This window comes from Rhododendron vialii, chromosome 2a, assembly GCF_030253575.1.
Source record: "Rhododendron vialii isolate Sample 1 chromosome 2a, ASM3025357v1".
In the NCBI taxonomy this organism is placed as follows: Eukaryota; Viridiplantae; Streptophyta; class Magnoliopsida; order Ericales; family Ericaceae; genus Rhododendron; species Rhododendron vialii.
Window position 1 is genome coordinate 4,729,440 of NC_080558.1, and position 22,665 is coordinate 4,752,104.

The window sequence follows — 22,665 nt, forward strand, 5'->3', positions numbered from 1 at the left end:
TTATACCCCTTACAAATTGCATCAGATGCTCAATACAAAATCCTTTTTGAACGAACTCAATTAAATTAAAAGTCACCAAAATTACTAAAATTCAACTTGCGTCCACTATGAATTGAGCATATTTTTGAATAGTGTTCCCATGGATGAAGTTACAAATGTATCCATATTTTGAGGTTAGTCTTCAAATATGGAAACTAAAATTGAGGTCTCCATTTTGATGCTCCCACGGAGCATGGTCGGAGCAACTAAGCAAGTTTGACTCGTGAAAAGTTTTGGTGGAACTTTTGAGAGAAAATAATTTCAAGCAAGATATTGCTAACAAGAGATTTTCATTTCTTGAAGAAGTAAGGGGGCGTTTGGATGGTGGCTTTTCCCATTTTTCACTTCTGATTTTTGGCTTTTGGCTGTTTGGCTGGCAGAGGGAAAATAGGTTTTCCATTTTCATGTTTCTAAGACAAAAGCCAGAAAGAGGGAAAATAGGTTTTCCATTTTCATGTTTCTAAGACAAAAGCCAGAAAGAGCTCAGAGGAGCTTTTCTCATTCCCATTTTCTCATTTTGTTCTCTTGCCATGCCAAAAGACATCTCTACCCTCTCCTTTTTGAGATAATTCCACAAAGCCCTGGTTTTGTCCCCTTTACTGATTTCCTTCACATTCTCACAGTTCTCAAATACCAGGAGAATACGAGAAGAGAGAGGCCGGAGCAGACTACTGGACCTTTGACCAAAGTGGGGAAATCGTTCACCTCTTTCACACTTCTGCATCTCCCACCACAAGAACAGGGAGAATTTCTTCTGGGTTAGAATTATGGTTTCCATTTCGATTTGACCATGGAAGAACCCAGAACATAAAATAGACTCTGTATCTTCCATTCCAACATACAAATTTTGACAAAAATTAAACCCACCAAATATGACAAATTGTATTGTTTCGCTTGTTTTTTTCCGTTTCCAAAACTCTAAAAAACCCACCGATTCAATTTCGAAACCCTATCCCAGATCCGCCCCGACGATTTTGATTTTGTATGAGGGGGAGGGGTGTCTGGGCTGTTGGTTGTTTAGGGGGAAAATGGGCTCTTGATTTGCAGAAATGGAGATTGGGTATGGGAGGAGGAGAGAGAGAAATGGGTTTGGAATTGGTTCGTGCGTGTGTGAAAGAGATAAATTTTGGTTTGTCTCAAAACAAGGGCAATATAGTAAAAATACAACTCATAATTCATTTATATTACATATTTTCCAAACACTACTCTTGCGGTAAAATACATTCTACACATTTCATCCAAACACTCTACCAAATTTAAAATACATTCTGATCAAAATTAAAAAAGACAAAAAGTTAAAAAGTTAAAAATCAAAAGTCAAAAAGTAGGTTCCCAAATACCCCCTGAAAGTGTATTTATGCGTACCTTTGACTTTGAGATGCCTCTTGTAGCATGCATGTTCAACCGTCATTCCCTGAACTTGTGAAATAGCGTATCTTCCAAATAATAGACTAAACTTAAATTTGCTGAAAGAATAAGTTTAAAAAGGAGAGTGATTTTGTCGCTCCCTTTTTTTGGTTAATGCCACTCGTTTGTTTTGTAAGAAAAGGGGAGTGACATTAACAAAAAGGGGAGTCGCAAAATCATTTCTCTTTAAAAAACAGCAAATTTTGAGAATTCAGATCCTTCAAAGTGCAGAAAACATGGAAAAAAGGAGTTCTTTTGAATCTGGGTCTGACCTTGGTCTATCATTTTCATACCAAAAATATAATTTATAAAATAGAGAATCAACAATTATCCCGAAGAATAGAAGTTAAGTGTGAGATCGTCCATGGGGAGTAGAAAGCTGCGTTACAGTACTTCCAATTTATTTCTAATCTAATTCTGAAAAAGATGAAGTTTGGATTTAGGTTGATTGATTAAACTAAAGATTAGTCGACTAAGAAAGCGATTAAAGATTTTGTAAACAGGAGAGAGAAGAGACTAGAATTTTGATTCCACATTCCCCTTAAAATATAATTGTAATAAAATCCAGGGTAATTATTCAACATAAAACAATTACATTACTCGGAGAAAGTTTTCTCCAAGCCGAGGATGCCGTTCTCTGTTTGTGCGTGAAAAGTTTTTTTCTTTTAACAAAACTATGAATCATCCCAACAATTACCGAGTTTTTTTTTTTCCATAAGAACATAGAGTTGTGTTGTAGTTAGGGCCTCTCAACTAGAGTTTTTGATCCACTGTTTAGTATAGGAGTAAATTGTATAGAGTTGATTGGTTCTTTTTCCTTAAATGTCTCTTGTGGTATGTTGAGGCTTGTCTCAGGTGCCTTGGTTTTTTTAAGGGGCAATGCCCCTTAGAGTTTTGTACATATATGAGTTTGAGCTTTATAAAAGTAAAGTGCTTATAAAAATTAAAAAAAATAAACACTTTTGCTGCCCTTTAACTTTAAATTGGGAGATGGTGCTATGCAGTGGTGTGTGTAGCATTGAGCTGCGCACCTCCGAGCTGTCGGATCGTGCATCCAACGGCTCGGTTCTCATCTCGGCAATCAACTCTCGATCGTTAGTTGCCGAGATGAGATCCAAACCGTTGGATGCATGATCCGATCGGAGATGCGCAGCACGGTACTGTGCATGAGCCAACCCGATCGAAGTCTAACTTTTATATACCTTTTCCTGCCTTAATTTCCATCCAATAATACCTAGGCCTCCACGTAACCTTTCTTCTTGATGCACCAATTTCCAGCCAATTAAAGATTGGGCCACAATGGGTTTTGACCCAGATAATATTAGGAAAGTCCATCAATTGCCACGGGCTGCCCACCAACGAACCAAACTAATGCTTTGGGCTTACTCCTATAAAGATACCAAAAGCCGTTTGACTTTTTTGGTTTTTTGTAAATTTTTCACTTGCACGTGTACTACTAAATTAGATTTTATTAATAATTGTTTTCACTTACTTCAAAATTCCTATTAGTAACAATTCTTCTATAATACTCACTCCGTCCTAAATTACTTGTCTCAGTTTTATTCTAATTGAATAAAAAAATTAGTTGCTCCCTCCGTCCCAATTTAATGGTCCCTAGTTCTATTCTAACTGACTAAAAAGTTAGTTATATCTTTAAATCGGTAATAAATTTTATATCCAACATAGATTTTGATTGATAGATCTCGATTAATTCTATAATACAATATTTTCCAAATCACGTAGAACATTGTAAATTGCGAGATATAATCAATTGAAAAGTGGCATGGACTTCCAAAAAGGACAATTAAATTGGAACAGAGGGAGTATCTTAAATTGGTAATGAATTATGAGAAATGCTACATACACTATCATTCATCCACTACATTTTTTGTAGGGCCCCAAGTCCCAAAAAAATACAGAAAAAATGTCCATAAATTTTAGAATAATATTTAATCAGGCTATGTAAAAAATGAGCTCCAATGAATATCGGTAACTAATATTTCTTGATTTGTAGGGGCAAAATTGCTCAACTGCACATTTTCGCCCCTACGAATCAAGAAAAAATACTTACCGATATTTGTTGGAGCTGATTTTTTACAAGGTCCCATAATATATTATTTTAAAATTTATGAACATTTTTCTGTATTTTTTTGAGACCTGGTATGGGCCCTACAAAAAATATAGTGGATGGTGTAGTGGTTAGATGTAGTGTACCTAGACTTAGTGATGAATTATATATCCAATATGGATCTTGTTTGATATATCTCGATTTGTTCTATAATACAATATTTTTAAAATCACATAAAACATTATAAATCACAAGACATAATTTATTGAAAGTGGCACGAACTCTCGAAAAAAGATAATTAAATTTGGATGGAGGGAGTAGTAATTTAGAAGTGCAGATTATTGGATGACATCACAAATCAAAATTCCCATCGTTAATGATAAATTAGATTTTACTAGTAATTGAAAAGTGTAGATTCATTTGTCTATGCGGTTGATATGTTATGACTTTAGAGTAAAATTATTGAAGAGCATTACTGATCAAAATTTCTGGAGTCATCATTGAGTATATTCAAACTGAACATGACACAAAAGACGATCGAATTTGAAGGTATCCTTCCTAATCTCTAAGATCAATCGATCAATCGAGATGGAGGGTGAACAAAACTCAACTCTCAAGAGACGATAGGGGAGAGAGCGAGCGGCTTCGATGAGGAGACCGGAGAATCCAAATGGTAGATGTTGAACCTCAATCCGAAGGGTCTCTGTATAAACGCAACAAAAAGTCCAATTCTCACAAGGAATCCGAGAGTGATGTGGCAAAGAAATGGGACCCACACTCCTCTAGGCCTAGGGGCACTCAACTGAACTGCACAGTTCAAAGTGGGGCGTGATTAAAAAAATTACCCGTTCCTTTTCTTGGGTCAACTGAACCCCCAGTTCAGTCTCAACTTGAACCAGTTCAAAGTGGGGCGCTATTAACAAATTCAAATACTATATATGTTCGCTTACCACAAGTCAACTGAACCCCCGGTTCAAGGTGGTGCAACGTTGCACCACGGCTCTAATAAACCCCCCACCATTACACTTAATTCTGCAGTTCCTTCTTGTATAAATACTACAACATCACAAAATTTTCCTTCGCAATTTCTCTTTCTCATTCATACAAATTATCCCAATTCCTACGTCGTGTTTTTAGAACATGTCATCGAAATTTCAAGCTACCATTTCATTAGACAACGTTGTGATCGATATTGTCGAACCCCACCCTAATTTTTCAGAAATTGTTCAATCAGTTCTCACCCAAATTGTGAAGCAAAAAAATCTTGACCAACTCAGGGAATATGGTGGAGTTGAGGGACTAGCTTCTAGTCTCAAAACAAATTTGAAGCATGGGATTAATGGAGACGTTGAGGACATTTCGCGACGAAATGAAGCATTTGGATCAAACACTTACCCTTGGCCACCTGAGAAAAAATTGTTCGATTTTGTGTTGGAGTCTTTAAGAGAGCCTACTAGTTTGATCATTCTAGCATGTGCAGCAGTTTCACTTGGATTGAAAATCAAGCAACATGGCCTCAAAAAAGGATGGTACATATTAATCATTCTCATTTATCATATACAAGCACATAATCCGAATGAATACTTAACTAATTACCGTACTTGTCTCTCTCATCAGTCCCTCGTGCTGCCTTTCTCTTAATTTTTTAAAAGATTATGATATATGTCGTCCACCTGATGAATGATAACTCGTTCACATTTGTTACTTTATTGGTACAATACATGTTCTTTTGTGACTCAGTTTTACGCACAATCTAGCTATCTAAATCCAAACAGGTACGACGGAGGAAGCATATTTGTGACAGTCTTTGTAGTGACGGCAATCTCGGCAATAGTCAAATTCAGGCAAAATAGACGGTTCGTCAAGTTATCTGAAGTGAGCAACATCCAAGTTGATGTCTTGAGAAATGGAGGGGAACAAAAAGTTGACCGTTCTGAAATCGTTGTAGGAGATGTTGTGTGCTTGAATAATGGTGACCATGTTCCAGCTGATGGATTGTTTATAGGCGGGCACTCTTTGCTGGTAGATGAATCAAGCATGACTGCGGAAACCAACCCTGTTGAAGTTGATCTCAGCCATAATCATAATAATCCATTCTTGTTCTCCGACACCAAGGTGATGGTCCACTTATTTGCTTATAGTATTTGATTTCTTTCTTATTTAGTTATTTGAATATATAGTGTTAATTTGATTGTTGGTAGCACTCTCCTCATTATCAACTTTTTGGTAGTCTTTTCTATTTTGAGACATTCGAAATGTAGTTCATTTTGGAAAGTCAAAGTATAAACTTTTTATGTTGGTAGACCAATCTATTGTAAATAGCTATTCCATTCCACTTAACAAGATTTAAAAACCTCACAATGAAAAAATAGAAGGTAAATTAGGGCAGGAACTACAGATCGATGTTGGTTCAAATTCCGAGGTGTAGAGGGCTCAAAGAAAAAGTTTGAAATGATGTTTTTTGAAAAAATGGAAAATTTGATGGAGTTGATCAAACTAATTAATTACAGTACTTTGCAGAACAGTTAATAATTTGACTTTGGGGATTTATCTCGATAAGAGAAAAAATAAACACTTATGGACCAAACTTGAAAAGGGTTCAAAAAAGATTAAAAAAAGTACATGATTGTTTTTTTTTTTTTAAATGCACTTTTTCTCCTTCATGATTGTTTTTTTTTTAAAAATGGTTGGACATGATTTTTTAACTTACAGATTTCTCTTTTGAAAATCAGAAAAATAAAAAAGTTTGAGCATGAGTAACAAAATTCAAAAAAATGAATTTAAGCAAAGCAACCGTTTTTTAAGTAATGTTTGATTGCCTACTGTGGGCACGCGCCCCGAGAATTGCAGGCTTTTCGTGTTCTCTTTTAAAGATTTGGGCGCGGCCCCTTTTGGAAAAGCGCGGCGAAGCGCTTCGATTCAGAGTCGCCACTCGGGTTTTAGCGGTGAAGAACCCAAGGAACCGAACTCGAAAACGTTTGCCACGTTTGTTTGATTTTGAAAAAGGCATAGACCGGTCCGTCGTCACCTTCGATATCTGAGGTTCGGGAGCCAGGTTACGAGAGGGGAAGGGTTTTATGGCACCCCTCTCGCCCAATCCGAAGATCGGTCTCTACTCAGGCATTTTATTTTGTAAAACACTTGCATTTTTCTCTCATTTGACCATTTTTTAGCCAGTTAGGGCGGGGGAACAATTAATGGGGATAAATACTGTAACAGGTTGCATTTATATGACAAAAATGTTTATGGATGACTTGATTGCAATGCTAAGTATAGATTGAGAACAAGCACTGAGCGACCTGAACAAACTGGAATACGCTGCCATGAAGGAACGTGAGCAGATCCTGCCAGCATGCACTGGCTGAGCCACTGCATGCTGATCATACATGCGCACGCCACATTATAACTGGCGTACTCCACTTGTTTGGTTTCTCAGTCTTTGTTTGCAATCCTCTGGGCTTTGGAAAAGGACCAGTGCATACCCAGGGCAAACCACGCAGTTAAAAGAGCAGAATATACATGATTAGAAACAGACAAAATGGCTTTAAGCCAGGAAAATGAACAGAATACCCCAAAAACAGTGTGGGGACAGGAAATAGGCCTAGATTACGCTCAGATGCAAGGGCCAGCCACGGGAACTAGGGACAACTACCGTACGCCACTTTGGTCCTGATCCAGTGTTTGGCTTTGCATCATCTGGGCTCTAGAACATGACCAGAAGAATCCCAGAGGCCTTTTGGAAAGATAAAGAGCAAGTATAAACAACAAACTCTAAGCAACTTTAAATATACAGAAAGAAATAAACTGATTATTATCATGCGAGGGTGACTGACAGAAAAGCAAAATAACAGAAACGATGATCCACGATCCCCACGCCAGTAGTGCTCGTCCTGCCATGATTGGCGTACGGCATACAATTACTGGCGTGCGCCATGTATCATCTCATACGATTGTTGTATTTTATCAGTTTAAGGCCAGGACTAGCATTGCTTACTAGCCTGGGCCTTATTGATCCCCCTCAGGAGCTGAAAACAGAAAAGAGCGTAAAGGTGGTATACTTTTTGTATTGAAGTTTGGAGGTGGTATTGAGCTTTAGAGGTTGAAGGTGGAGGCTGTATGGTGACTGAAAATCAGTGGGCGTATGGAAGTGGGTTGCCTTCTTTCTCTTTCAATGGAGGAAGAGAGATAGAGTGCTAGAAGAGAGGAGAGGAAGGTCCTTAGCTTCTTAATGTGTCTAACCCCTTGCAAATGAATGCAAGAGGGGTATTTATAGAGGAGAGAGGGACTGGGATCAGTTTGGGCAAGGCCATGTTTGGCTGGTCTTGGGTGACAATGGAGCCTCCCATGCATTAAATGCATGGGACTAGTTGATGGGGGGTGTAGGAGAGAGAGGGAACGCCTCTGCCGAATGTAATCATCAGGGACACTGTGGCCGACGTCAGGGTGGCACAAAAGTCTCGTCCATGTGGCTGAATAAAGTTGATTTGATTGGATTTGACTGGCGTGCGCCACACATGGACTGGCGTGCGCCACTTATAACTAGGTCAACGGTCGATGACTGACACGTGGCAGATAACTGGCGTACGCCTCCAAGACACTGGCGTAGGCCAGTTGGGTTTTGCTGGGGCTGTTTGGCTCTGGTTTGAAGGGTTTGAAATGGGTTTGAAAGGGATTTGGGACGCTCAAAGCTCAAACACACCTTTGTCCTCAAACTGTTTTCGACTATAATCATCATTGGGGAAATAAAAGATCGACAAATAACGATATCTGGACAGTCCAAAATGGGGTGTCTACAGAAGCCCTCCTTTGACGGCGCTTGGGGTACCATTGACTGGAGACAAGTAACGTCAAAGGTTTTCTAGACACCCTCTTCAAGGCTATCCAGAATGCAAGAATTTTGAAGAACCTGTTTGACTTGAAATTGGAAGAATAGATCGTCATTGGTTCGAAATTGGACGGATAGATCGTCGTTGACTTGAAATTGGACGGATGGATCGTCGTTGATTTGAATATTGGACGAGTGGCTCGTCGTTGATTTGAAATCGGACGGATAGATCGTCGTTGATTTGGAATTGGACGGATAGATCGTCGTTGATTTGAATATTGGACAGATAGATCGTCGTTGATTTGAATATTGGACGAGTGGATCGTCGTTGATTTGAATATTGGATGAGTGGATCGTCGTTGATTTGAATATTGGACGGATAGATCGTCGATGATTTAAATATTGGACGAATAGATCGTCGTTGATTTGAATATTGGACGGATAGATCGTCGTTGATTTGAACATTGGACGAGTGGATCGTCGTTGATTTGAAATTGGACGAGTGGATCGTCGTTGATTTGAAATTGGACGAGTGGATCGTCGTTGATTTGAATATTGGACGGATAGATCGTCGTTGATTTGAAATTGGACGAGTGGATCGTCGTTGAATTGAAATTGGACAAGTGGATCGTCGTTGATTTGAATATTGGACGGATAGATCGTCGTTGATTTGAATATTGGACGAGTGGATCTTCGTTGATTTAAATATTGGACGAATAGATCGTCGTTGATTTGAATATTGGACGGATAGATTGTCGTTGATTTGAACATTGGACGAGTGGATCGTCGTTGATTTGAAATTAAACGAGTGGATCGTCGTTGATTTGAAATTGGACGAGTGGATCGTCGTTGATTTGAATATTGGACGGATAGATCGTCGTTGATTTGAAATTGGACGAGTGGATCGTCGTTGATTTGAAATTGGATGAGTGGATCGTCGTTGATTTGAATATTGGACGAGTGGATCATCGTTGATTTGAATATTGGACGGATAGATCGTCGTTGATTTGAATATTGGACGGATAGATCGTCGTTGATTTGAAATTGGACGGATAGATCGTCGTTGATTTGAATATTGGACGGATAGATTGTCGTTGATTTGAATATTGGACGAGTGGATCGTCGTTGATTTGAATATTGGACGGATAGATCGTCGTTGATTTGAAATTGGACGAGTGGATCATCGTTGATTTGAATATTGGACGGATAGATCGTCGTTGATTTGAAATATTGGACGAGTCTCGGCTTGGGGATGGGTCCAGAACTTTCTAGGACGAGCCAGGCTTTCATTTGAGGATGAATTTCGGCACAAGACACGAATTGGGCCTGAGGCCCACAAATTATTGGCGTACGGCACCAATTAACCGGCGTACGCCACAATTCACAGAGTTCCGAGCCCAGACCTGGCCCAGCATTGTCTCACGTCGTATAAACTCCCGAAGCAGTGCAGAAACCGCCTTCAGTCGGTTTTTAACTTCGGACAAACTCCCAAAACCTCAAAAACTCTTCAATCCCTCACTCAATCTCCCATTCTCTACCGTTATTCGCTCGGAACAGTGCAACCATGGCAGAGCCCAGTGAAGGTGGTGGCAATGGCGGCAATGGAGAAGAACGAAGGCAATCAAAGGCAGAAATCGAGGCCCCGGGGCCACGAATCGACGATCAACCGTCAGGAGGGGCCACATCGAGCACCGGTGCAGAAGGTATAGGGGGCGACATCGGTAATGGTGGCCATGCAGCGGAGGTTGGCGGTGGTGATGGGCGGCGTACGCCAGGGTTGGTGGTGCGTACGCCAGGTGTTACTGGGCCAGTGGGTCCTCAGGTCCGCCGTCTGGATGCAAGGAGTGGGGTCGAGGGCTTGGTGATCACGGGTTTAGGTTTGGTTGGGGGCCGGCGGCAGCGGCAGCCATGGTGGTGGTGATGATGGTGGTCGACCGGAGACACCGGTGAGAGATCCGGCGAGGGGCAAGGGTCCCGTGGTTGAGGAGGGTGTATTCGGAGAGGTACCCATGGAAGGGGTTGAGTTTCGGCCAGCAGTGGGGTCTTCGGCGCATGTCCCTATCACACGAGGGGACTTTGCGGAGTTCGTATCTGAGGAAGAACTCAGCCGCTTCGGGAGAACCCGGGGGTGGTGGCTGCAGTGCTGGCAGCACGAGAGGATAGGGCCCGGCAAGTTGAGAGGGCGCAGGAGGAGGAGGCCGAGAGGGCCAGGGCCGAGGAGGAGGCCTTCGTGAGCGAGACCGAGGCAGCGGAGGAGGCTCAGGGGGAGGTGTGGTCTTTTGAGCGGGCGGTGACGCTTGCAGAGTCCATACGGCTGGCACCCCGTGCTAGGTTCGACGCGGCCACGTACGTTCTACCCGAGCCACACGTGTTTATCCCGTCTGAGGTCGAGAGCCTTGCACCTTTGAGGGAGAGCTACGACGCAGAGCTTGTTCTGAGGGACCCACAGAGACACCTGTCCATGGATTGGGCGCAGGTATTCCTTTGGTCTCACTTTGATATGCATGCCTTATTATTTGTACCAATACATAGTTTTGAACTGTTGTAGCTTAGCTCGTAATGCATGTTGACTAGAACCCTGAACTGTAACTTGACTGAGAAAGTAGAACTTTGAATAGCATGCCTCGACTTCGAAACTTGGCTTGAATGATAGAACACTTGAAGTAGTTGAATCGACTTGTAGAATGCCCATGACTTCGACAAAACCGTTAGTGCCAAACTCGAACCAATCATAAGTGGCCTCGACTTGATAAGATTGTCCTTTGAACTTGAACTCGACTAGGTAGATTGCCATGACGTGTCGAACGCCCAGATGGCGTGTCCATTAGTTTGAATCGACCACATTGATAAATAGAATATTTGTGAAATCGACTGAGAGGTGTGCCTCGAGAGAAATAAAGTCTTATGGCCCGGGACCTGCCTGAGAAATACCTTTGAATTGATTCGACCTGATAGCAGAACTGGATAGGATAATACAAGTGCCCGGTAACTTTGTTCGACCCTTATGATGCCTGTTTCGACTGTAGAGTTACTTTTTGAAATTCTGAATTCGACTAACTGTTTGGATTACAATTACTGATGAAACTCTTTTCACTGCTTGTCTTTGTCATGCAGAGGGGAGCAGCCAGCACTCGGGGCCATGGGAGTCCAGCGAGTTCACTTGAGTTGTACCGAAGCTTGCCCGAGCGAGTCAGGGCTCTAGTTGACGCTGCAGGGTTCCGGCCGTTTATTCTCACGCTGACGGCCGTGAAGAGCGACCACGCTCTACTGACAGCGCTGGCCGAGAGGTGGTGGGATTCCTCGAACACCTTCCACTTGCCGATCGGGGAGATGACGGTGACTCCGTCTGACTTTGCACGCTCACAGGCTTGAGGGTAGGCGGAGAGCCTATCCCGTTCGACTCGGAGATTCACAGGGATCCCAGGGCTCTGGAGTGGTTTTTGGGGCAAGCGCCAGCTGGTGAGGCGGAGACCATCCACTATGACCAGTTCAAGCGGTACTTGCACGGGAGGGAGCCGGAGTCGGAGTCGGAGTTGGAGGCGGAGCAGATGGCGAGGGCCTATTTGTTGTACTTGTTCGGGGCTACCTTGTACCCGAACAAGCGATCCACGGTGCACCTGTCCTATTTGCCGGCCCTCCATGACTTGAGCACAGCTTCGAGGTTTGACTGGGGAGGAGCAGCTATGGGTACCTGCTACGGTTTCATGGGGGCATTCTCGCGCGGGAAGAAGGCGATGGCCGGCTACTGGAGGGTGTGGGAGGTAAGAAATACAGCTTGTGATTTATTTCCTGCTTTTCCCTTTCTTGCACTTGTCTTGAATTTGCATACGAATTGTATTTTGATGTCTTGATTGTTTGACCGTTTGCAGCTGTGGGCCTACGAAGTGCTGAAGATGTACCCGCCAGAGAACAAGTGCCCGAACCTGAGGATGCTTCCCCGCGCCATGATCTGGGGTCCAATATATAGCTGCAAAAAGAAGTCGAGAGGGAGCCTCCTAGCCTTTCGGATGTACCTCGACGAGCTGTCTGGCACTCAGGTAAGCAACATGCCAAATTGATTATTCTGCCCCTAGAATTGCTTTAATGTTGTTGCTGATGCCTTATGATCTGTGCCATTGTCTTGCAGGTAGAGTGGAACCCATGGAGCAGCGCCGAGTCTGAGCCTGAGTACCTAGCACAGAGCAGGGTGGTGACTGCGAGCCGGGTGCTGTTGGAGTCTGCCTTCGGGTGGCGGTGGTACCTGGGCGACCGGGTGACACGGCAGTCACTGGGTTCTCTCGAGTTCCAGGGCCACTTCCTCCGTACGCTTCTCACACGGACAAGTATACTGTGGCCGAGCTGAGGCGCTTCACTGTTCCGGCCGGGCTTGCTGCTTTTCTGAGGCCTGAGCGTGACTACGCTGTCTACCAGAGGCAGCACTTGGCGAGGCCGCTTGGAGTGTTGGAGCATGTCGCCGTGCAGAGCGAGGCACTTGAGGCTGGCGAGGAGAGGCGGAGCCGGGAGAGCAGGGCAGCTCGGCCGAGAGAGAGGAGCGACTATGCCACAGCGACCGGGTTGCCTCGACTTTCTTGGACTCTAGCAGTGCGGGACGCGGAAGGAGAGGAGGCCATAGTTCGATTCGAGCCCGCCAAGACAGACCCAGCAGATATCACAGGGCCGGTAAGACATTCTTCTCCCCTTTGTAGTTTCTGTATTCTACTTTCAGCATGTATACTTGGCCTGTATTCTGATTTTGGACTGAAATTGTATCACAGGCTCCAATAAAGTGGGTACGGGAGGCAGCTCGCCTGATGAAGGCTATGGAGAAGGAGTTTCACAGGATAGCCGGCGGCGCCTCTTTGCAGTTGTGGGCAGCGTGCCCTTCGGAATTTTCGGATTCCGAAAACGCGAGGGCCCAGATCGAGGGAGCGCGAGCGGGGAAGCAAGCGCTCGCAAAAATACAGAGTCGCCACTTGGGTTTGAAGGTCCGACACCCAAGGAACCGTATTTCGAAGCACTTGCCGCGCTGTTTGATTTGAAAAAGTTAAGGAACCAGTCCGTCATAACCATATCTGGGTTCGGGAGCCAGGTTACGAGAGGGGAAGGGTTTTATGGCACCCCTCTCGCCCAATCCGGAGATCGGTCTCTACTTAGGCATTTGCGAAAATGTTTGTTTGCGATTCTGTTTGATTAATCAATTTTTAGCCAATTAGGGCGGGGGAACAGTTAATCGGGGATTAAAACTGTAACAGTTTGCAGGATGTGATAAAATATGGCATGGATTGGTGAGATGACAAGTAATAAATAGAATAAAGTTCAAAACATCGATCATACATCAAGACAGTGCTGTGTATGATTTTGGCACGAACAAACAGCCAGCCTGCATGCATGAGTTCATCTGCATGCAAGCAAACCGTCGCACGACACAACCATACACTCGCGCGAGTGTTGATGCTCTACCAATGTTTTGAATTTTACCCCCTTCTGGGCTCTAGAAGGACCAGTGCTCACCCAGGTGCAAACCAAGCAGTTTATAAGTACTTGAAAGTAAATAATATTACAACAGGTTGATGGAAATATTATGAAAACACGACCCCTAAACAGTGGGGGTATCTAAACAGAGGCCAAGGCCAAGCTGCTCATGCAAGGGCAGTCCTTGGAAAACCCAGAACCATCGCGCGACAGAGTGATACAGGCGCGCGATTGTTCAGACTGGACTTCCAGGAATTGCTTTGCATACTCAGGGCTCTGAGACATGTTTAAGAGCATCTCAAGAGCATTCCGAACCAAAGGAAGTTATGAACTAAGCTAAACTATGATTTTTAACATACAAAGCAGTGAGCTAATATTTTTTAAAAGACTTGAAAATGACTATGAACACAACAAGAAACTTAAAGACCAGCATCCCTTCCCCACGTGGTCCAATCTCACGCAGACAGAACTGTCGCACGAGTATGTGGGACCATCGCGCGAGGGTGTTCCTGGTAACGGTTCTTGAAACCTTGCTAGCTTTAGGGCCAGAACTGGTATTGATTACCAGTCTTGACCCTGCCAGCCCCCCTCAGGGGTTCGAACAGTGAGCAGAAAGGTATTATACCTTTGCTTGAGTGTCTTGGAGATGGCTTGAATGATGAGATGATGAGATTTGGAGGGTGGTTATGTGGGAGTGAGTAGGGTATGAGATGTTTATGCTTGAGCTTTTCTTCTTCTTTCTTGGAGAGAGAAAAAAAATGGTAACCCTTTGCAATGAAGCATGGGGGGGGGGGGGGGGGGTTTATAGAAGAATGGGTTGGTTGGTGGCTAGCCAAGGCCATGTAACCAGCCAATAAGGCTGGTCACAATTGCTTGGTGGAGAAGTGGGGTGGCAAAGGTGATGGGAGAATGGGGGGTGAGGTGGTGCAAGGGGAGCCCCCCAGAACGCTGTTCAGCCGACGAAAACGGGGTCACATAGGCCTGTAGCCCCCTGACCACCACGCAATCCGGGTGAAAATGACAGGTGTTGACCATCGCGTGAGAGAGTGAGAGCATCGCGTGAGGGTCCAGCCAACCCCGCGAGGGTCAATGGTCAAAGCTTTGACTTTGACCACCACCTGGCAAATGGACCATCGCGCGAGGATCCCAGTGTGTCGCGCGACTTTCAAACCCAAGGTCCAGGTTTTGATTCAAGGGTTTTAGGGCTAAGGATGGGTTCCTCACATGCCAAACTCAAGCCATTCCAAGTTCTCGAGATTGTTTTCGACCTGATTCATCATCGGGGAATCAAGAAACCGAAGAACAAAGTAAAACGATCGGAAAGTCAGATCGGGGTGTCTACAGTAGTCCCTCTTTGACGGCATGCGGAGCACCATTGGCTGGTACGGGTAACGTCAAGGATTTCTAGACACCCATCCAATCCACCCAAAAGCCGATTTAAACGAAAAGTGCAAGCAAGTATATACAAATACCGTGCACCAACGGATCGGTGAGCAGATTGATTGCTGATTCGAATTTGGACGGATAGATCGTCGTTGATTGATAATCGGACGGATAGATCGTCGCTGATTTGAAATTGGACGGAATAGATCGTCGCTGATTTGATAATTAGACGGATGGATCGTCGTTGATTCGAATTTGGACGGATGGATCGTCGTTGATTTGAATTTGGACGGATGGATCGTCGTTGATTTGAATTTGGACGGATGGATCGTCGCTGACTGATAATTGGACGAATGGATCGTCGTTGATTCGAATTTGGACAGATGGATCGTCGTTGATTTGAATTTGGACGGATGGATCGTCGTTGATTGATAATTGGACGGATGGATCGTCGTTGATTCGAATTTGGACGGATGGATCGTCGTTGATTTGAAATTGGACGGATGGATCGTCGTTGATTCGAATTTGGACGGATGGATCGTCGCTGACTTGATAATTGGACGGATGGATCGTTGTTGATTGATAATTGGACGGATGGATCGTCGTTGATTCGAATTTGGATGGATGGATCGTCGCTGACTGGGGATCAAGCTATCCTCGGCAGAAAGTATTCCAACAAACACGGGTAGGTCGCTGCTGGGGATATAAACGCGCCTCGGATTTTAAAAGCCATCGACTCACAATAAACCTCAAAATTGTTGCAGCCTAAGTGAGAACCTATGGGCTCTTAAGGGTGGATAAGCATGATTGGGCCTGTCCAGAAGTTGCATTGGACCTGGAGGCCCAACCAAACCATCGCGCGACATAGTCACTCCGTCGCGCGAGGGTTACCTGTTCAGGCCTGGGTCTGTTAAGAGCCCAGACCCGGCCCGGACCTGTTTTCTTCCATACAATCGACGGGGACGTTTGAAAACCGCTCACAGCAGTTTCGAACTCCCTCCAACACTATTCCCTCTCAAACTCTCCCTCTCCCACCCTTGATTCCGTCCAAAAACCGAGTAGACCCACGTGCGTATCATCATCCATCGCTGACCACGGCAATGGTGGCTGTAGAGGAGAAGTTGTTGATCATCCAGGGGACGAGGGAGGACGAATGGTGGTCGAAACAGAGGATCGGCCGCCAACGGGGGCCGTTGTAGACACCGGTGCAAAGGTAACGGGCGGCAGCGATGGCGAATAGGGCCACGAGCAGAAGGTGGGTGGAGGCGTTGAGCATCGCGCGACGGTGTCAGAGGGTCGCGCGACAGAGGGGGTCGAGGCCGCGAGTACTGGAATCAAGCAACTGGACCCGAGTGTGGCCGTGAGTGGTTCTGTGGTGGTTGGTAGTGGTTTTGGCAGAGATACCGGCAGCAGTGGCACCGGTGGTGATGGTACTGGGCCAAGCGAAACCCCGCCGAGGGACCCGGCGAAGGGCAAGGGCATGGCGGCCGAGGAGGAGGAGACCACGGGGGTTCCTGAGGAGGAGGTACTGTTTCGGCCGGGATCGAGCCACGTCATCGGGCCACAGGCCAATCACGAGACAGGATCTTGCGGAGTTTCTGAGTGACGAGAGATTAGCCCGGCTTCTGGAAGAGGATCCCATGATTGGGGCTGCCGTGTTAGAGGCTCGAGAGGAGCGAGAGCGGGTGATAGCCGCTTCCGAGGCTACGGCGAGGGCCGAGAGGGTGAGAGCCGCTGAGGAGGAGGCTCTGAGAGATGCAGAGGCCGAGGAGCGAATTGGAGCCAGGGGACATGGGCCGAGGGTGACAGCGGTGTCCGAGGCAAAGAGTTTGACTCGTGCTCCGTTTTCAGCAGAGGGATACAGGCCACCGGTTCCACACCTATTTGTACCATCAGGTCTTGCGGCGTACAGGCCACGACAAGCGGAGTATGACCCCGAGCTTGTTCTGAGAGACCCCGATACCCACATTTCGAGCAGCTGGGCTGAGGTAAATTTCTGAGAATCCCTCATTTCCTTTTGTGATTGCAAATTTAATACAATGTATGTGCTTAAATACCGAGGAACGTAGTGTAATCCTTTGAAGTAGTTTCGAATAGTGACACTATAGTTTCACGTTGAATGCCATGCATGCGACATAATAACTTGAACCAACCATCTACTGCCAAGTTGTATTGATTACCTAGAACTTGAGAATGAAAGCTTCACATGCTAATATATCCCCTGTTGCTTGTTTCTGTGTCTAATGCAGGAGAGAGCGAGACAGAGAGACATCCGAGGTTTTGGGGGCGCCTGCAGCTCCTTAGCGTTGTACCAGGGTTTGCCTGAGAGGGTGAGGCAGTTGGTGGACGAGGCAGGCTTCGGGGAGTTCATACAGACCCTGACTCCGGCCAGAAATGACCATGCGGTCTTGGTTGCGCTTGCAGAGAGGTGGAGGGATACCACCAACACCTTCCACCTGCCACTCGGGGAGATGACAGTGACGCCCATGGACTTTGCAGCGATCACTGGTTTGAGGGTTGGAGGCGATCCTATCCCGTTTGACTCGGGCATTCAGGAGGACGAGGCGGCTTTGGAGTGGTTCTTGGGAGAGGTGCCCAAGGTTGAGGAGGGGATGGCGAGATATGGACAGTTCACCCGGTACCTTGCAAAGGAGGTGGCGACCGAGCAGGAGGCGGAGCAGATGGCCCGGGCGTACCTGTTGTACCTTTTTGGTGCTACCTTGTACCCGAACAGGCGTAGCAAGGTCCACCTATCGTACTTGCCTGCACTGAGGGATCTGAGGACGGCCTCACGCTTTGACTGGGGAGGAGCTGCGCTTGGTGCAGCTTATGGCTTCATGGGGGACTCGTCGAGGACTGAGATGAGCACTGCCGGATACTGGCGGATTTGGGAGGTATGATCATAATAGAGTAAAGTACATTTCCATTATATACTTATCTGTTTGAATACATAAACTGCTCAAAAATATTCCTGCATTGCACTAACGATTTGAACTTCAATAACTGTGCAGCTCTGGGTCTACGAGGTTTTGAACATGTGTCGTCCAGTGACGAAGAGCCTGGACTTGGGGATCCTCCCGCGTGCTCACATCTGGAGCAAGAAGAACATGGGAGAGAAAAGAGGGAGAGGTGACCTGAACGGCTTCAGGATATACCTAGACGAGCTCCGACCCTCACAGGTATGACATGACTTTATCAAATAGAAATATGCATCCCTTTTTATTGCTTTAATGCTGTCGCTGACCGACGCTTGCATTGCTTGCTTGTGCAGGTAGAGTGGGATCCTTGGAGAGTGGCAGAGTCAGAGCCTGAGTACTTGGCCAGGAGCAGGGCCGTGACGGCGAGCAGAGTGCTGCTGGAGTCGGCTTTCGGTTGGCAGTGGTACTTGGGTGACCGAGTGACACGCCAATCACTTGGCCACGCTGGGTTCCAGGTGCCCGGACCGCTTCCACCACGGGCTTCACACACAGGGGAGTACACGTTGGCCGAGCTAGAGATCTTCACGCGGCCTGACACCGACTTGACACGCTACTTGCGTCCCAGCATGGACTATGCAGTCTACCAGAGGGAGCGTTTGGCGGGGCCATTGAGAGTACGAGAGTTCAGGGAAGTACGGAGTCAGGCCCGTGGAGCTGCTGAGGAGATGAGAGCCATCACTGTGAGGCAGAGCAGTGGTGAGAGTCGCGCGAGGCGGGGTCCGAGTGGACCTGTGAGGGGTGGGCCACCAGAGTTGACATGGCGTATAGCTGTGGTGGATTCTCAGGGCAATCCGGCCGAGCTACACCTAGTTCCTGCCAGAGTTGAGCCAGCGCCCGTCATCGTGCCGGTAAGACATTGTATCCTTCATTATTGCACTTCCATAAAACCTTGAAACATTGCGCCATTGCTTATATTCAAATCATTCCTGCAGGTGCCCAATCAGTGGGCGAACGAGGCCGTTCGGCGTATGCTTGCACTGGAGAATGTGATAAGGCGGGCGGCAAGTGGCTTGCCTTTGGACTTGCGCTACCCATCACCGGCAGCTCAGGGGTCTCAGGTATATTTCCCAGAAAATGATACATTCCTGCATTCGATACTTGACATATGCATGCTTCGCTCGATACATAGTATACTATAATTGCCGTCAACTTTGAAATTGATTGTACCTGTCTGCAAACATACAACACATAGAATATATACTAAATGTGCAAAATTTTACAATGCAGACACAGGGACGGGCGGCTCCTAGGAGAAAAAGCGCGAGAGAGCCTCCACAAAAGAAGCTAGCAACTAGGACTCCTGCTCCTCCACCTACTACTAGACCACAGACACGGGGCGTACAACCACCTGTTGCGAGTGAGGAGGCGGCCCGAGAGGCCGTGGTGCGCGCAGAGGAGAGGTATCAATTGAAGATGCGCAAAAGGCCCTCGCAAGACGAGTCGGTCCGCAAGAAGCGGCTGATCCTGCCCGAGGATTCTGAGGAGGAAGAGGAAGAGGAGGGAGAAGAAGAAGAGGAGGCGCCTGACAGCAGCGGCTCAGACGACTCAGCTGACGATCCTGATTTTAGACAGGATCCTAGAGAGAGAGACGACGACGATGACGACGACGACGACAGAGATGGTGATTGGTTCGGAGAGGGCTGAGGGCTATTAAGAAGCCTCATTTCTCTTTCCACATCTTGATTTTGCTTTTAGGCCTGCCCGCCCGCGTAGATAGATGGAAGGCCGGGGTGCCTTAGTTGATACTTGATACATGTTTTTAGGGCCTGTGTGCCTTTTTGACTTGATGGGCGAGTGTGCCCGCGTTGACATGATGATTTTGAGTGGCCGAAGCGCTGCACGCACAGTAGTGTTACTTTGACATGGATAGATTATGGATTAGCTACAAAATTTGCATTTTCGGTTTATTTTACTCTTGTAATGAACTTAGAATAAATAAACGCTTGCCACTAACACCATGCTTGCATTGATAGTGTACCGAGACTGTTCACAAACGCACACATACGCGCAGACAGAACTAATCTCAGAGAAAAACGAAAATGTACCCCAGGATACGGTCAGGATACGAGGATACGAGGGAATGAAATATTGGACATTTACAAGTCAAAACCTAAAATACCCGAACTTGGATAAAAGGGGTGCTTCCGTGGGGTCATATATATACAAAATGACCTAAGGGTAAACAAAACTCGAAGTAATAACTGATGAAACAAATCTTTGGCAAAACCAACACTAGCCTATTTTTTAATTTCCGAGGGTTCCAGCGAACCCTCTGTGAAGTATAGTGCAGCTGCCCATGCCTGCCATTCTAGGCTAGGTTCATTTACAGTCGAGAGTTACTCCATAGGAACCAGCTCGACAAAATTAATGACATCCAAGAGTCAAGAGATTCCAAAAGTTGAGGCAAGAGTACGTTTCAAATGTATTGGGCATTCTCTGCAGGAAGCATAACGAGCTAGCTAGCTGACTTTTCACAATTACATCAATATCCAACGGCTACAAAACAATTGGTGGTTAATACATGATTTGGCCGGGGTTGGGATGCTTTATGCTTACGTATATAGTTGGGGAGTGATGCTACAGGTACCGACCCCGTCGGTACCGAAATCGTAGGGACGGCCGCGCTGGGCCGTCTCCGGCCACCGGACAGCCAATCCGAGCCGTCCAAAAATTTTTAAAAAAAAAAAACGAGGGGACTCTCACGGGAATCAATGGTATCCGAGGTGTATAAGATGCTTGATCCGAGCACCCTTTTTTCGTGTATATATGTATATCCGCGAATATACATATATACACGAAAAAAGGGTGCTCAGATCAAGCACCTTATACACCTCGGATACCATTGATTCCCCCGTGGGCCCCCTCGTTTTTTTTTATAGAATTTTCGGACGGCTCGGATCGGCCGTCTGGTGGCAGGAGACGGCCCGGCGCGGCCGTTCCTACGATTTCGGTACCAACCCCGTCAGTACCAATATTATTTCTGTATAGTTGGGATGTCATCTTCCTCTTGTGATGCCTCATGCTCGTTGATCCCTTTAATACTAGTAACTCTCTCACTGATTAATAAACTTATTTTGTTGACAGAAAACAAATAATTGGTGGTTAATAGACGCACAGAAATTATGACTTTTACACAAGTATTTTTTAAAATATCCAAGGATAAGTCTGAAAAACCAACTTTTTGTGTTTTTCCTTGGATGTTTTTTAAAATATTTGTGTAAAAGTTGTAATTTTTACTTTTTTGATTCCTCTCTCTTAAACAAAACAATACTATAGAAAATTTTGGCTCAAAACCAAGAGCATCCGTAGTGGAATAACCAAAAGTGGATAGTCAAAAGTTGCCACATCATCTTTTGGTTGTTAATTTAAGGGGTTGCCAAGGTTAGCAACGTAGAGATCTACAATGACATAATCAAAATTGAATAGCTAAAACTTGCCACATTAGTTTTTCAAACTATAAAAATCTAAAAGTTATGAGCTCAAAGCCTATAAAATTGACAAAACTAAAAAGTTTTGGTCCATAACTTGTTGATTAGTGAAAGCACCCTTGATACATTGACCCAATGACCCAATAAAAAGGAATGGAGGAAAAAACGAAAAGCGAAAATAAAGTTGGATCACGGGATGTCGGGATCGTTGATCTCTAGAAAAATTATTCAGTGTGGTGCTTGCATCATTAATATGGATGCATCTTTTCCCCTTAAGAAGGAATTACACATTAAGTGATAAGATATTAAGGTACTCATTTTCGAAAACTGTCTTAGACCTCCACAATCTCAGCCTTTCGCTTGTTCTCATTTGCTCCGAACAAGCCAAACCGCCCTCAATGTGCCGTGTGTTCTCATTTGCTCCGACTTTTTGAATCTTTTTTTAATCCTTTGGGAAATTCACGAATCTTTTAATCCTATGGGGGTGTTTCATTTGAATCTTTATCATATCAAACCCGTCTATTAAAGCGGCTGTGACGGTCTAAGAGTTGCAGAATCAACTACTTCACCATTTGGAGTCTCTCGTTCGTTTCCTCATCAAAGCCGCTCTCGCTTTCTCGCCGTATCATCATCTCTGTCTCTCTCTCTCTCTCTATCCATTCAATGATCTTAGAGGTCTAGGATTCAAACCCAAATTCAAAGAATTCGTTTCGCACCGAATTATTAGGATCAGCATCGCCAAAATTTGCTGCTTCTTTTCTTCTACTTGGGTTTTGCAACAATTTCCAGCTTTTTTACTCTCTTGGTTCTTCTTTAGTGATGCAGCCGAAGCTAATGAAGAACGGAACTACTAAATTGAGTCCGAATCCGTTGATTCGTAACGAATACTCAGAGATCGAAATCCTTCTCTAAACCTGTTTAGTCAAAGAATACCCAAAAATAAAGGCATCAAACACTTCGTTGATTCAGTAGAATACCAAAGAAATTTGGCATAAAAGAGAACACTCTTTATAATTTTATTAATCATCAAAAACTGAATAGCCCTAAGGTTTACAACCATAGTTGTGAATACCGTTCCGTACTGGC

At 45.3% G+C, this 22,665-nt stretch overlaps 2 protein-coding genes across 2 annotated transcripts in view; one reads left to right on the plus strand and one right to left on the minus strand.

Moving 5' to 3' along the window:
- Positions 1-22,665, minus strand: part of LOC131316984 (uncharacterized) — a 104,882-nt gene that overhangs the window by 42,393 nt on the left and 39,824 nt on the right. The gene's annotated exons all lie outside the window — the stretch shown is intronic.
- LOC131315544 (uncharacterized) lies at positions 17,606-18,474 on the plus strand. The gene is made up of 2 exons (XM_058344656.1): positions 17,606-18,352; positions 18,445-18,474. The coding sequence occupies exon 1, from the start codon at positions 17,645-17,647 to the stop codon at positions 18,071-18,073; it is 429 nt and encodes a 142-aa protein (XP_058200639.1). The 5' UTR covers positions 17,606-17,644; the 3' UTR covers positions 18,074-18,352; positions 18,445-18,474.